The sequence below is a fragment of the Chanodichthys erythropterus genome, chromosome 4, assembly GCF_024489055.1.
Source record: "Chanodichthys erythropterus isolate Z2021 chromosome 4, ASM2448905v1, whole genome shotgun sequence".
Taxonomy (NCBI): Eukaryota; Metazoa; Chordata; class Actinopteri; order Cypriniformes; family Xenocyprididae; genus Chanodichthys; species Chanodichthys erythropterus.
Genome location: NC_090224.1, coordinates 23,385,001 through 23,400,610, shown reverse-complemented (window position 1 = coordinate 23,400,610; position 15,610 = coordinate 23,385,001). Strand labels below are relative to the sequence as shown.

General features: G+C 37.4%; 3 protein-coding genes across 4 annotated transcripts in view; 1 reads left to right on the top strand and 2 right to left on the bottom strand.

Annotated features, from left to right (window-relative positions):
- Positions 1-1,130, bottom strand: part of pak5 (p21 protein (Cdc42/Rac)-activated kinase 5) — a 40,094-nt gene extending 38,964 nt beyond the window's left edge. The window contains exon 1 of the mRNA XM_067384587.1: positions 1,000-1,130. The gene's annotated coding sequence lies outside the window, so the exon portion shown is untranslated. The remainder of the gene's footprint in view (positions 1-999) is intronic.
- A 5,900-nt stretch (positions 1,131-7,030) lies between these two features.
- LOC137019292 (galectin-3) lies at positions 7,031-13,350 on the top strand. 2 transcript variants are annotated; one of them, XM_067384591.1, is made up of 5 exons: positions 7,031-7,216; positions 7,971-8,478; positions 8,954-9,042; positions 11,155-11,326; positions 11,531-13,350. In XM_067384591.1, the coding sequence occupies exons 2-5, from the start codon at positions 7,990-7,992 to the stop codon at positions 11,687-11,689; spliced, it is 909 nt and encodes a 302-aa protein (XP_067240692.1). In that variant the 5' UTR covers positions 7,031-7,216; positions 7,971-7,989; the 3' UTR covers positions 11,690-13,350. The 2 variants fall into 2 exon arrangements, with proteins under 2 accessions (XP_067240692.1, XP_067240693.1); XM_067384592.1 differs by lacking the exon at positions 7,031-7,216 and adding an exon at positions 7,289-7,386.
- Positions 13,351-13,471: 121 nt separating this feature from the next.
- The window catches only part of LOC137018286 (mitogen-activated protein kinase-binding protein 1-like), a 24,058-nt gene continuing 21,919 nt past the window's right edge, over positions 13,472-15,610 (bottom strand). The window contains exons 27-29 of the mRNA XM_067382892.1: positions 14,274-14,699; positions 14,012-14,103; positions 13,472-13,752 (exon numbers count right to left, since the gene is read on the bottom strand). Coding sequence (XP_067238993.1) covers positions 13,546-13,752; positions 14,012-14,103; positions 14,274-14,699 — 725 coding nt within the window. The 3' untranslated portion in view covers positions 13,472-13,545. The remainder of the gene's footprint in view (positions 13,753-14,011; positions 14,104-14,273; positions 14,700-15,610) is intronic.

Below are 15,610 nucleotides of genomic sequence, written 5' to 3'. Positions count from 1 at the left end.
ATGAACTATATTAATATTATATCTGTATATCGCTGCCATATGAACGTTACTCTGACACGCTCATCTCTGACTGAAAACAGAATAATTCCTGAAGCATTTTGCACAAAGCTGCTTTGAAATGATATGCATTGTGAAAAGAGCTATACTAATGAACTTCAACTCCATCATCAAGTTTTTATCTATAATTAGTTGTAATAAGATGAAGTTATAAATGATCAAGCTGAGTGTTCAATGTCCACCAGCAACTCATCTGACCCCTAAAATAACGGCTGATTCTAGCTAAAGTAGTCATTCTGAAGCATACGCCTGACTTCAGACATTTAGACGTGACTCTTTAGTTTCCAATAATGCATGACTAAACACTGACAGATGGATTTGTTACTTATTATTTGAATCAGATGCAGCGTTTGACTGATAGTTTGGCAGACAGAAGCTCATGAACGCTGAGGAATCCACCACCGAACCTGACCTCCTCAGGTCAAATCAGCTCGCTTTACAGTGTGTAATGACATCATCACAAACACTGTAACATCATGGCTGCCAAAACATCATCATAACACTGTGGAAGACCATTTCAGCACATCGAGAAGACAATCATGCTTTGGAAAATGGTAATTATAGCATGAAAAGCATTTTTTGTGATGTGTTGGAAATGGGCTTCCGTAGATCACAGCCTGTGCTGCTGCTGCTGAAATGAGGGCATTATTAATGACACTGGAGATCACCTGCAGCAGCAACTACATGACACACACACACACACACACACACATGAACATCGTTTTCTACACTCACGCATTAATCATGCAGGCGCGCGCCGCTGTCCTCGGTGCTGAACGCGGCTTGAGCGCGCGCGCGCGTCGGGAATCTGAGTGTCAGTGCTGCTCCAGTGTTGAAGCTCGTGCATGAGACTTGCAGCCCTGTTCTTATGCATTAGCAGAGAATCGCATCCAATCACACGGCTGCTTGTTGCTAGGAAAGACTCAGATGATGATCGCTCACCTACTGCCGCTGGGAAGCTCCTCACATGTCCTGGCACTGGTGTGCTCCACTTCTGTGGGAATGTTATGGAGGGAATTAAGATGTTATGTGGTTGTCCGTGCCATGTTATTCTCCGGGATTGACGCTGGAGACTGCGCGCTACATCCGGGCTGCTGGGAAATCACGGCACCTGACGGCAGACTGACTGACGCTACTATGGCGAAGGCTTGCATCTGAATATTCATGAGCCAAGCGTTCGCTTATTGGACGGGAGCAACGCGACGTCAGTGACAACGACTTAAAATTCAATACTGAAGACTTGGCCATTGGAAGGGAAGAGCGTGACGTCAGCGATGTCTAATTAATAATCATAAAAGAAACCGATTGCATTTACTTTTATTCATTTATCCTAATATTATATAAAATTGCAAAAAGGTTTTGGAAAATATACTCTGTATATAAAAAAAATTATAAAATTCTGTATCTGATTTTTTCCTAATCTGTCAACATGAAAAATATTCGACAAATACTATAACATGACAAGTGAAGAACTAAAAACTTATATATATATATATTAGAATAATAGAACATCTGCTTTATATATTATGTTTCAAACCTCGAAACTAAAGGGAGGAAAACAACAACAACAACAACACATAAAAGCAATTTATCCTGATGAGAATGTAAAAGAAGTCTAAATATGGGTCATTCTGCAGAACTGGTTCAAAGTCCGAGTCTTTTTCCACAAATTTTGTTTGTATACAAATTGTATAATATTCAAGCTACACATTTGTAGTAATTGTGCAGTTAATTCTCATATTGTATTTTCAGAAAGTTTTGGAATATTTTTCACTACTGAAACAATAATAAATCATTTAATCAGAAGAGTCACATTGACCTATTAAGATTGTGTTCACATCTACCTTGGAAATATATTCTTTCACAGGTAAATCAATAAAAAAATACAATTTTAACAACATTTCAAGTGTAATTTATGAGATTTGTTGTATTTTGAATCCAATCTTTCTTTGTAAAGTCATAAAGTTTATCAAACTGATTTCAAAGTTCATTAGTTTGAATAAACATTGAATCAAACACTATAATAACATCTGAGCTGATCATTCAATATACTTTATTTCTGAGAAATCCTCCATGTTTCGGTCGTGATGCACAGTTTCAGTAGTGACAGTAATGTGTTGGTAGTGACACATCACATGACACGATTTAACTCGCATACTAAAACACTAATGATGTGCATAACTGTACTAAAATTGTGTTTATTTCCCCCAAATAAATGATTATGTGTCACTTTTGTCACTACCGAAATGTAATGAAGTTTCGGTAATGACAATTTTCGACACTTTTGAGCTGCTCAAAGATGATAATCATGGTGATCTAACAAGGTTCTGAACATAAAAACTACATTTTATGGAATAACACCCAAAAAAGTTTGCTTAATTGCAGAAAAAGGTGTTTGTTAGTGATGTTTTTAAAGCTCCTCACAGATTTTCAGGCTTCTGAACACATTTAACTCAGAATGATGATCTGCTGTGAAAGAGAGGCTGTGAGAGGAGGAACACGAATATCTCCTGAAGTGTGTTAAAATCAGTCTCCGTGACTCAAACACACACTGTTCCAGTAGTGACGTGAACATGAGGGACACACTTTTTACATGAAGTTTCATGATTTAAAAATAAAATATATTGTTTTTAAATTCACTTTTTAAAAAAACAAAAATATATTTTTAAAAACAACAATGGAAAAAATTGTTTCAATTTCATTTTCACAAGTTGAAGTTTAGGGGTCAGGGTTCAGGACAGACTCCTCCCAATTGAAAATACCCAATAAATTATGATTTTAATATATTAATCTTACTGATATTTTAAATATTATTGTGGGATTCAACAGATAATAGAAGGATCTTAGTAAACATCTAAAATTTGAATAATTAATTTTTGGTTGTGGGACAGCAACAATTCTGTAGAATGGCTCATATAAGCTATCGCCAAAACTGTTCACTTTAATATTTTGATTATTTTACAGTTTTTATAGCACATAGCAGGGCCATGTTAAATTGTCTAATTGATATTCAAAAGCCAGATGTTCGCCATTGGAGGAGATTAATATTCAGAAACACAAGCCTTCTCCATTGGCAGGAAACAAGACACGCTGCATCGGTCAGTAATATTCGCGAACTCGGCCTCAGCCATTGGATAGTGAACAGGCAACGTCAGCGCATCCTAATTAATATTCATGACAGAGGCCTTCACCATAGTAGGGTTCGTAATGTCGCCGAACCGGGCGGCTTCAGACGTGCTCGATCGTGATGTCGATGAAATAATCCCTCAGAAACGCTGCACGTGTGTCTGCTCTTCATCGTCGTGATGATGATGATGATGACGTCACGAGATTCTGGGATTATAAACACTGACACACTGAACCGGGTCCGAATCAGAACCATCAGATCCTGTTAGTTCTAAACAAACGCTGCGATGACACGTGACGTGAAAAGTGCGTGAATGACGTCACGACACACAACGACGTCTATGTAATTTATATTTCAGTATCTAAACAGCCCTTAATCACTTCTAAAGAACTAAAACCATTTAAAACGGTTTAGGAATGAATTCAAGTATTCTGAATGAATATAATGTGTGACTGAAAAATACATTTTCTGAATGTCAGTTGTGACTAATTTAATCTCATGCATATTTTAATTTCTGAAAATGAACTACATGAAAATCAATCTTCATGTCTTCATTTCGCCACTGAGGGGCAGCAGAAACATTCTCCAGTCTGAGATTAATGAGTTTAATTCATCAGATCAGTGAAGAAGCTGTGAGGATCAGCTGACAGGAAGCGTTGTGTCAAGGTTCTCTGAAAGTTACGAACAAACGTTCTTCCAGTAACCTTAATGGAACATTCGTTCAGAGTTATCTGGTCTTTAATAACAAAAACATTATTCATCGTTGACGGAGCGTTTTTTGGATGTTCTTCCAACGTTTTATAAATGTTTCAGGACGTTCAGAGAACATTCAAAAGAAAACGTTCCCTTAATAATACAAAGGAATGTTCCCTCAACGTTTACATAACCAAGAAAAAACTTTTTAGAACATTTAAAAAACTGTTTTGAACATTCAGAAAAGGGTTTTCATAACGTTAGCAGAACGTATTTGACTGAGCTGGATGACATCAGGACATGCTTCTCCTCTGATCCGTGTGAGCTCTGAGGATTATTCCTCTGATCTGAACAGCGTGTTCTGAGATATCAGGTCAGCAGCGGGCGGCACTGGTGCATGATGGGAAGGCCTGACGTCAGCTGACACAGAACTGCAGGGAAACGGTTAACCTGCTCACACCTGAGATTCTCCACACGGCTCATGTTTCATCTCAGAGCTGTTTCTGCCACAGATAACAACACAATAAAACAGTAACGGGGTCGTTCACCCAGAATCCCCGACTCACAGTTCTGAAATTCTAGAAATGTGGTTGATTCGACACTATTCTGACTGTTTATAGAATAGATACAAACTCACAAAAGTCAGAATTACACGATAAAAGCATCAGTTTTTTAATTCAGTGATAGAAACAAGCTTCCATAATTTCCTTCTTTTCACTTCCCCAACTGGGAGAAACTGTTGGTTTTTGATGTAAATGATGCTTCAACAATTTCTGAACGCTATAAATGATGAATTGGATTCTTTTTTAATCATTTAATTTGATTCATAATTTTTTGACAGAATTGCATAGTTTAAAATTGCACGTCTGGGTTTTGGATTATTCAAACAAATAAATCCCATTTAAAGTAGCAGATAAAGTGATGAAGGCCATGTGACCTTCTACACTGACTCTGTTCGTTTGAGTAAACGATTCGTTCATCAGGATCAGACTGAATCTCTGACACTCACAGATGGGTTTTCAGCGATTCCACAAAACAAGCATTTCTGGTTCCTCAAGGAACCTTTCAGTCATCAGTTCTTAAATGCTTTCTTAGTGTGAAGATCATTTTAATAATATAGTTCCACTATAAAGAAGCTTTATTTGAGTTTGAAAGCTCTCGGGCTTATTGGGTTTCCAGAGGCTCATAAATCATATAAAAGCACAACATGAGATGATGGAAATATTGTTAAAGAAATCTGTGATGAAGTTCAGCTGAAATAAACGGATGTTTGTTCAGTAACGATGGAGACCAAACCCTGCGTTTACTGCGAGGAACAACGAGTCCTTCAACATCATGTGATGAAGATTTGAGTTTTCAGGAACATGTTGAACTGCAGTTTGTTCATATAGAGTGTCAGCTTTATTTCTACAGCGCTTTAAACAATACTGATTGATTCAATTAATATTCACATTAATAAACAGAATCAATGATGAAAACTGGATATGAGACACATTCAGATTCAGCTGAAAAAAAGACAATAGAGTCATTATTCAGATTCGATCACATCTAACCTCATCATGTGTTTACAGCTGCTGCGACACGGACACATGACCGCTGACCGGCCGCTCACGAGAGACTCATTACAGCACAGACCTGCAGTGTGAGACTCTGACGCGTCAGCTGTTGTTCATGAACACTCTCACTGAACACTGCAAAAACTGCTTTTGTCTTGTTTCCAGTCTAAATATCTAAAAATTCTTAAATCAAGACGCTTTTACTAGATAAGTAGAATGACATACTTCATTTTGGGGTTTTTTGCCCCCGAAAACAAGAAAAAATATTGTGAGTTTTTGCTCAAAACAAGCTAAATTATTTAAGTTTGGGACAAAAACAAGATTATTTTTCTTACCCCATTAGCAGCTTGTTTTAAGCAAAAACTCACTTCAGTTTGATTTTTTTTTTTTTTTTTTTTTCAGAAAGCAAGAAAAAAATATCTTGATTTAAGATGTTTTAGATATTTAGACTTACAAGACAAATAGTAAATAAGAAAAGCAGTGAAAGAGTCTCTTCTGCTCACCAAGACTGCTTTTATTTGATCAAAAATACAGTAAAACAGTGAAATATTATTCCAATGTAAATCAGCTGTTTTCTATGTGAATATATAGTAAAGTGTAATTTATTCCTGTGATCAAAGCTGAATTTTCAGCATCATTACTCCAGTCTTCAGTGTCACATGATCCTTCAGAAATCATTCTGATATGAAGCAAAACTCAAGTTCCTGTAGAATCTAATCATGAAGAACTGAATAGATGAATAATCAATAAACAGATCGCAGATAATAGAAAACAATCCAGCTGACAGAGAAGATTCTCTCAACGTTCCTCCAGTAACATTACAAGAACGTTCATTCAAAGTTATCTGGTCTTTAATAATGTCCTTGAAACATTATACATCATTCATGAAACGTTTTATTTCAAACATTTTAATTGGACATTTATCTATAAATGTTTCTACTTGTTTCAGAACATTCAAAAGTAACGTTCCCATAATGATTGAAGAATGAAACAATGGAATGTTCCATTAACATTAAGATAACAAAGAAAAAACATCTAGAACATTTAAAAAACTGGAAGTTGTGAACGTTCAGAAATAACTATATGGGAACGTTATGGGAATGTTCTTACTCAACATGTTTGTTATCTGGCGTTACGGTCAGCAGTGAATCGCTCAGGAACAAACTGACCCTGTGTTCAGTCATGTGACTTACTGAAACACTGGTTACTGTGGCAACCGCTGTAATATTGACTGTGTTTGTGTAAATCTAATAATCCACACTGAGACTCATCCGCTGGTGTTTCACCACAAAGGAAGAAAATACAAAGAGAAACTTTAAAATTCAATTCTTCTCTATTTCCAGAACAGGATCAATGAAAGGAGCGTCTTCAGAAAATGTTGATCTAAATTTTAAATTTTACATTCATTTTATATGAGTTTTAAACAGAGTGTGTAATAAAAAGTCGCTGAAAGTCCTGCTGGTGAAATGATGAAGAAAGCAGGATCATCATGTTCTCTGATCTGGTTTATTCACAGACTTTAAGTGTTACTGTGAGAAATGATAGTCAAACAATCAGAGTGTAAATCTATATGTATATATTCTTTCAGAGCATCATAAATGAAGTGAGTGTGTGTGAGTGTGTGTGTGTGAGTGAGTGTGTGTGTGTGAGTGTGTGTGTGTGTGTGAGTGTGTGTGAACAGACGGCCTCTTTCTTCATAATGCGCAGGAATGAGGAGCGGCTGCATATAAACCAGAAGAATCCCATCTTCTGCTCCTCCATCCTTCTGCTGCTCCTTCAACAGGTACTGTGATCCTCAACTCCTCATTTACAGCTTAAAATGCTTTAATAGCCAGAAATTATTAAATAGTGATCTAGAGTTTAATGTGCAGTTTTGAATCTTTAGATTTGTTCCTGTTTTTGTGATGTCACAGATTTACAGCAGTTATAAAGATCTCAGTTCAGTCAGATCAGGTTAGTGTGCGTCAGTGTTTGCTGTTTAATATCAATGTTTGAGCTTCAGTCCTGAAATATTGATTTAATTCACACCTTCAGCCATTACAGCACTAGTTCGATCTCTGGTTTAGAATGAAATCTAACTAAAGTGGAAGAATAAACGCTCTGGCACTCAAAAGCTTGCAATAAATGTGATTTCTTTTAACATTTGTGAAATAAGTCTCTTCTGATCATCAACACTGTTTTTATATGATCAAAAATACAGTAAAAATAGTGAAATATTATTCCAGTGTAAATCAGCGGTTTTCTATGTGAATATATAATAAAGTGTAATTTATTCCTGAATTTTCAGCATCATTACTCCAGTCTTCAGTGTCACATGATCCTTCAGAAATCATTCTGATATGATGATTTGCTGCTCAAGAAACATTTATGATTATTATCAGTGTTGAAAATATTTTGTGGAAAACATTGATAATAATGAAACATTAATCATAATTGTTTCTTGATCACTGAATCTTCATATGAGAATGATTTCTGAAGGATCATGTGATGTTAGTTGAGTAGCATGTGTTTGACGTTAGTAATGGTTTGTTTCTCAGGTTCCGGTCGACAGACATCATGAGTTGCCCGTCCTCTGGTCAGCAGGGCTTTTACCCTCAGATCCCTCAGCAGCCGGCCGGTACCGTATGGCCCAGTCAACCCTGTTGGCCCTGCCAACCCGGGCAGCTGAGTTGGCCTGTTAACCAGCCCAGCACATCGCTCCCTACGACCTGGCCGGTCCAACCCACCCAACCAGGCTGGCCAAACCCTCCAACAATCCAGCCTAACCCACCAACCCAACCAGCACAACCCAATCCACCAATCCAACCATCCCAACCAATCCAACCATCCCAACCAATCCAACCATCCCAACCAAACCCTCCAGTTCAGCCGAACCCACCTGTTCAACCAACCTGGCCTGCTCAAGTACCCACCCCGACGGGTTACCTCCCATCTCCAGTCCCCCCGGCGTGGCATGGTAATCCTGGTCAACCTGGTTGGCCCGGTCAGGGGCCCACAGGAGGAGTCCCGCAGCAGTGGCCCCCGGCGCCAGCGACCGCTCCTGTAGTAAGGCACTAAACCATAAACCAACGCTGCTTATCCTGTGTTCAGCACTAATTCATCTGTCACTTGGTAGTACCCTAACCCTAGTCAAACTAGACAGATGAAACATGAACAGGCCCTGATCCTCAAAAACCATCAACTACACTAGTTAAAGCATTAACTAACATTAACTAATGGGAACATCAGTTTGTTCAGCTATATACTTGCAGGATTGTGTAGATCAAGTATAGATATCATTCTGTGATGTTCTTGAGCAGATTATGAGCCTAACAATGTTTTCCCTGCTTGAAGAAAATCTTGAAGGTCGATTGACCAAAACGTTGTGAATAAATGCCTGAGGACGTTTTGTTCAAATCAGCCTTTGCAAATAAAAAAAGGTCAACTGACCAAAACATTGGGAAAAAACTTCAAAATGTAGTTCGAATGAAACATTACGAAAATCAATGTCTAATGAATATCAATGTTTCTCTGCTTTCAGGTGGTTCCTTTCAACATGAATTTTCCCCGTGGCATCTATGACAAGCTAATGCTAACTATCAGAGGACAGGTTAAACCAGATGCTAAAATGTAAGTGCGCACTAAAGAGACTGTTGCCCTTATATAACCAATGTTACCATATATGGTTGAGTTTCAAAACTTAGAGAAAATAGAAGTTGAACAATGCGAATAAAAACCTGAAGGTCAATTGAAAAAAAACATTGCGAATAAAAACCAGAAGGTCAATTGAACGAAACATTGCGAATAAAAACCGAAGGTCGATTGAACGAAACAATGCGAATAAAAACCTGAAGGTTGATTGAAGGTTGAAAAACATGAAGGTCGATTGAACGAAACATTGATAATTAAAACCCAAAGGTCGATTGAACGAAACATTGATAATAAAAACCCAAAGGTCGATTGAACGAAACATTGCGAATAAAAACCGAAGGTCGATTGAACGAAACATTGCGAATAAAAACCCAAAGGTCGACTGAACGAAACATTGCGAATAAAACCCGAAGGTCGATTGAACGAAACATTGCGAATAAAAACCTGAAGGTCGACTGAACGAAACATTGCGAATAAAACCCGAAGGTCGATTGAACTAAACATTGCGAATAAAAACCCGAAGGTCGATTGAACGAAACATTGCGAATAAAAACCGAAGGTCGATTGAACGAAACATTGTGAATAAAAACCCAAAGGTCGACTGAACGAAACATTGCGAATAAAACCCGAAGGTCGATTGAACGAAACATTGCGAATAAAAACCCGAAGGTCGATTGAACGAAACATTGCGAATAAAAACCGAAGGTCGACTGAACGAAACATTGCGAATAAAACCCGAAGGTCGATTGAACGAAACATTGCGAATAAAAACCCGAAGGTCGATTGAACGAAACATTGCGAATAAAAACCGAAGGTCGATTGAACGAAACATTGACAATAAAAAACACGAAGGTCGATTGAACGAAACATTGATAATAAAAACCGAAGGTCGATTGAACAAACATTGCGAATAAAAACCCGAAGGTCGATTGAACGAAACATTGCGAATAAAAACCGAAGGTCGATTGAACGAAACATTGACAATAAAAAACACGAAGGTCGATTGAACGAAACATTGATAATAAAAACCTGAAGGTCGATTGAACAAACATTGCGAATAAAAACCCGAAGGTCGATTGAACGAAACATTGCGAATAAAAACCGAAGGTCGATTGAACGAAACATTGACAATAAAAAACACGAAGGTCGATTGAACGAAACATTGATAATAAAAACCTGAAGGTCGATTGAACAAACATTGGGAATAAAAACCTGAAGGTCGATTGAACAAAACATTGATAATAAAAACCCGAAGGTCGATTGAACGAAACATTGCAAATAAAAACCTGTAGGTCGATTGAACGAAACATTGCGAATAAAAACCCGAAGGTCGATTGAACGAAACATTGCGAATAAAAACCGAAGGTCGATTGAACGAAACATTGACAATAAAAAACACGAAGGTCGATTGAACGAAACATTGATAATAAAAACCTGAAGGTCGATTGAACAAACATTGGGAATAAAAACCTGAAGGTCGATTGAACAAAACATTGATAATAAAAACCCGAAGGTCGATTGAACGAAACATTGCAAATAAAAACCTGAAGGTCGATTGAACGAAACATTGCGAATAAAAACCGAAGGTCGATTGAACGAAACATTGATAATAAAAACCGAAGGTCGATTGAACGAAACATTGCGAATAAAAACCTGAAGGTCGATTGAACGAAACATTGATAATAAAAACCGAAGGTCGATTGAACGAAACATTGCGAATAAAAACCTGAAGGTCGATTGAACGAAACATTGCGAATAAAAACCGAAGGTCGATTGAACGAAACATTGATAATAAAAACCGAAGGTCGATTGAACGAAACATTGCGAATAAAAACCGAAGGTCGATTGAACGAAACATTGCGAATAAAAACCTGAATATCGACTGTACAAAACATTGCAAATAAAATTTTGTGATGATGCACGTTCGTGATGATGCACGATTTATACACTTTTTGAATGTCAGAACTTGAAATCATAAATTACTCCAGAGCAAAACATGAACACAGTTTGATACTTTGACAAATGGTTTTTTTTAAGGAATTATTGGTTTGTCGAAACAAAAGATGTCACTAACGTTTCTTCTGTCGCAAGGTTCACGATCAACTTCCTGCGCGGTAACGACATCGCCCTTCACATCAACCCACGATTCAGCGAAGGAGGAAAAGCGGTTCTGGTCCGCAATCATAAACTGGGTGAACACTGGGGGAAAGAGGAGCGGGAACTTCTGGCGCCGTTTCCGTTCATGCCGGGACATCACTTTGAGGTAAACGATACGCTGGAGTTCGAACTCCAAGACTCTCAGCCTAAAAACAAAGTGTTCAAACGATTACCGTTTATTGGTGGGATAAAAGCAGCAAGAGCGTTCAAAAAGTGATGGCGCCACCTAGTGTCATTCTGTAGAAGTGTGTGCGATTGACATGAAGACGCGGATGAGTGTCACTGCAGTAACCTTCACGTCTCTCCGTAGATGAAGATCCTCTGCACCTTCACCGAGTTCAAGGTGGCCGTCAACAACACGCCCATCTTTGACTTTAAGCACCGTATCAGAGAGGTCAACCAGATCGACCGCATCAACATCCTGCATGACGTCACCCTCACGTCCGTCAATGTGGACTCGCTCCCGTGACTCAGAGTCAACTAAACTAACCGTGGCAGGATATTAAACCCAACAAAACGACGACACCAGACGGATTCGATAAAACACAAAACTCTCACGCAAACATGACGACTGGACTCAAAAACACACTTTCTTACGGTTTCATTTATGAACTAATACTTATTCAATAATCATAGTTAATGATAATTTCAACATTTACTAACATTATTAAAATCAAATGTATCTGTTAATATTATTCACTGGAGCTGAGCGAACACGAACAGATGTATTTTATTAACTGATGGTAACAAAGATTAATAACTGCTGTATCAAATGTATTGACCGTTGTTTGGGATGCACGATATCTCAGCCACCATATCGGTATCGGCCGCTAAATGTGCATTTTTAATGTTATCGTTATCGGCCCGATAAGAAAATTTGGGCGATATATTAAAGCCGATAAATAATGGATTATTTTCTTGAGCTGAAACACTTCAGTCCTCCATTATGTTTTTGAATTGCTTGAAATATGATTGAAATCACTTCAAAAAGGAAAATACAGTTAAATGCAACATGTGCAGCACAAGTCTGTCATATAGACTACATAATATTATAATGAGAACATTATAATCATGTGATTGGGACATGATTTTTTATGGTAAGACTTAAACATTTTGATTTAAATTTATTGGACACTTTATCGGTTATCAGGCCAAAATGTTCATATCGGTGCATCCCTAACCGTTGTTAGATAATGATAGTTAATGCATTACTAATAGGTCTTTATTGTAAATTGTTACCAAGTTTTCTCTACCAAAGCAATGGAGTATTAACTGAGTAACACTTTACAATCTGGTCAGTTGTCTGTGCATTTTCTGATTTATTTGTCAACATCGTTTGTGTGATTGGATGTTAAACTTCCTGCTTCAAACGCAATCTTCTTTCTAATTTGGTTTCTTCTGTGCCGGGTCAGAAATTAACAGGTGATGGTTTCAAAAATGTGGCTGAAGTTCATACAGATGCCCACAAAATTCAAGATATGATTGCAAAAAGAACAAAAACAAAAAAAAACACTTTTATAAGATTTTGATTTTTATATTTTAACATTTGACATAATTAAGCAGAATCACAAGAGATGTGTTTAAAACTAATGATGCAGGTGTGATCGTAGACATTCAGTGTCTTACTGTTCTAATTGTGTTTATTAATTAAATATAAGGCTTTTCTCAGGCAGTTTTTGTGGATCTTTGGGATGAATTTAAGGAGTGCTGCTCTGCTCTGGGTTTAGGACTACAACACTAGCAGTAACTAATGTTAACAAACACAACTTCTGATTTAAATACTATTAGGAAATGTTGAAATTGACATCAACTAAGATGAATAAAGATTACTTTCATACTGTAATTCTTTGTCATAATTGTAAAGTATGAGATCCAAATGTCTGAGACAACCTGAAAATCTGTCAAAAGTGTCGAGTTAATTTATCGATCAGATATTGTGATGAAAGTCGGTTCATTATGATCAATTAAACAATTAATATTTCCTAGTAAGCTTTGCATATGTTAATATTGAGTGTGAATTACAGTAAAAACATTCAAGTCAATGTAAATGAATAAAATGATTACTTTAAATGCATATTTTTCAGTTTATTGTGTGAGAAATCACTGATCACAAATAAATAAAAACAAATAAAAGGATTGTTTAATGTCATTAAATTATCACAAACACACACATTATTAACCTGTTTGACAATAAAACATTAATAAAATGGAAATTCAGAAAATTAAGAACAAGCATGAGTCAGAACTGGTGACTTACAATAAAAAATACTAACATGCACAAGACAAAAATCACACAAGCTGGTGAAGGAACAACTGAACCGTGCGCTAGAGCGTCTGGAGTCTCTCCTCCACGGAGCGCAGCAGCAGCCGCGAGTACTGCTCCAGTAACGCCAGCGCCGGCTTCTCTCCCGTCGCCGATCCGGACGGTCCGGGCACTGAATCCAGCTCGGATCGCACCTGCAGCAGAGCGTCTGACATCAGCTGCTGCATCTGCTGCCGCTCGCCGCTGCGCTCGGAATCATGGGACATCAGCTGGACACAGCAGCAACACAGCCGTCAGTCACATGACACATCACTGATATAAAGAGACTAAAGAAGGGCTGGGTGAACATATTCTCATTTTGATAAACTGATATTGATTCTTAAATGCCAAGATTGATCTTTTAGAATCGATATCGGATGTATATTGGATAATGACTGTGTTCCTCTCAGATACGGCACGTCTCAACGAATCAAATCGAGATCAGAACCGAGTCAAACGGTGAAGTGTGTCCCTGTTGTGTCCTCTCACCGTCCTGTAGAGTCCGGCCGCTCTCCTCACGCTGCGGCACAGATCGGCTGCTGCGCGTCTGCAGGACTCCAGACTGACCGCCGGCTCCGTCACTGGACACACGCATCATGATCATGAGACACTGATGAACTCTTTTGCTCATTTTAACCTGAACTTTCTAATGTGATGCACATTTAGTGTCGGTTATACAGAGAAATATTACGGATATCAAATAGTTTTGGATAAAAGCATATAATTCTGTGAGAGGAAGAGGAAGCAGAACCTCGATCATCAGACGCCACAGAGAAAGCCTTCACCGCCGCTCGAGGACGCTCGAGGTCAGAGGTCACGGCTCCTGACGACCCCGGGTCTTGAGGAGAGCTGGATCTGCTCGGCCACTCGTCAAACGGGCTGCTGAAGCGCTGACGGGCGTGAGGTCTGAGGTGTCTGGGTTCGGCCGGGGCGCTCGTGAACGGGCCGCTGACCGGCAGGGTCTCGCCGGAGCCCAGATGGAGGCCGTCGCCCACGGACACGCAACGGCTGATCTTGGCTCTGGAGCTGGTGGTGGGGCTCATGTAGCGGGCGTTCGGACTGTCCCACGGCCGAGGGGAGGACGGGGGCGTTCTGGGCTCCATCCTCTCCAAACTCAGCTTGGGCAGGACGGGACGCGCCTCTCGCCGCAGACGGGACGCAGGCAGTGACCTTCGTGCTGGAGAAACAAATGCTTAAAAATAAAAAAAACAGAAAGAAAAAATACCTTGTTGATGCATCAAGCAGCCCTCGCTTTAATGTTGTTCCATTCACTGCCATTATATCCATATAAAATCAATAAATCACAATATAGTGCGATTATAAAATTACAAAAGTTTATTTCAGTTGCAAATAAATAATATGGGTGCAGCTCATCATACGTTGTTTCAGCGTCTGAAACCAAAGATACTTTGAAACTGTTTGAATGTTTGAAAAAAAAGAAATTAAGACATAAATTAGTATTTACAGTTACAGTTATTTTTATAATTAATTACATATATTAAATGCTTTTTTTAAAATAATTTATTATTTATGCTTATAAAAAGGCATTATTGTGATTATTTTACATTTTATATAAAAAAGTAATTTTTAAACCTCAATGATTATTTCCAAACAGAGTTAAAGTCATCTCTATATCACAATATATAAAAAATTAAATAAACAAACAAATATAAATATAAAACATAAATCATTTTAAATAAAAAAATAATAATATATATATATATATATATATATATATATATATATATATATATATATATATATATATATATATATATATATACACACAATTATAATTATTTACATAATTACTTAAAAAAAAAAAAAAAAAAAAAAAAAAGTAATAATGAAAAGCATTGATTATTTTTATAAAAAAGTAATTTTCCAGCTTTTAAAATGTTTTTTTTTTTAATTATTCTCCAAACAGTTATTCATAATATATAAAAAATAAATTGTTTCAAATAAAAAAAAAAATTTTTTTTTTAAATATTTATAAAAATATTCATAAAATATATATTTATAAATTACTATATATTTTTTTTTTTTTTTTTTATTATTCTGAATATATCTGAATAAAAATCAACTCAA

Excerpts from the sequence above, each read along its gene's own strand:
- LOC137019292 (XM_067384591.1), top strand. The coding sequence starts at position 7,990 with ATGAGTTGCCCGTCCTCTGGTCAGCAGGGCTTTTACCCTCAGATCCCT. Across the intron at positions 8,479-8,953 it reads CGCCAGCGACCGCTCCTGTA|GTGGTTCCTTTCAACATGAA; the intron begins GTAAGGCACTAA and ends CTCTGCTTTCAG. Across the intron at positions 9,043-11,154 it reads GTTAAACCAGATGCTAAAAT|GTTCACGATCAACTTCCTGC; the intron begins GTAAGTGCGCAC and ends TTCTGTCGCAAG.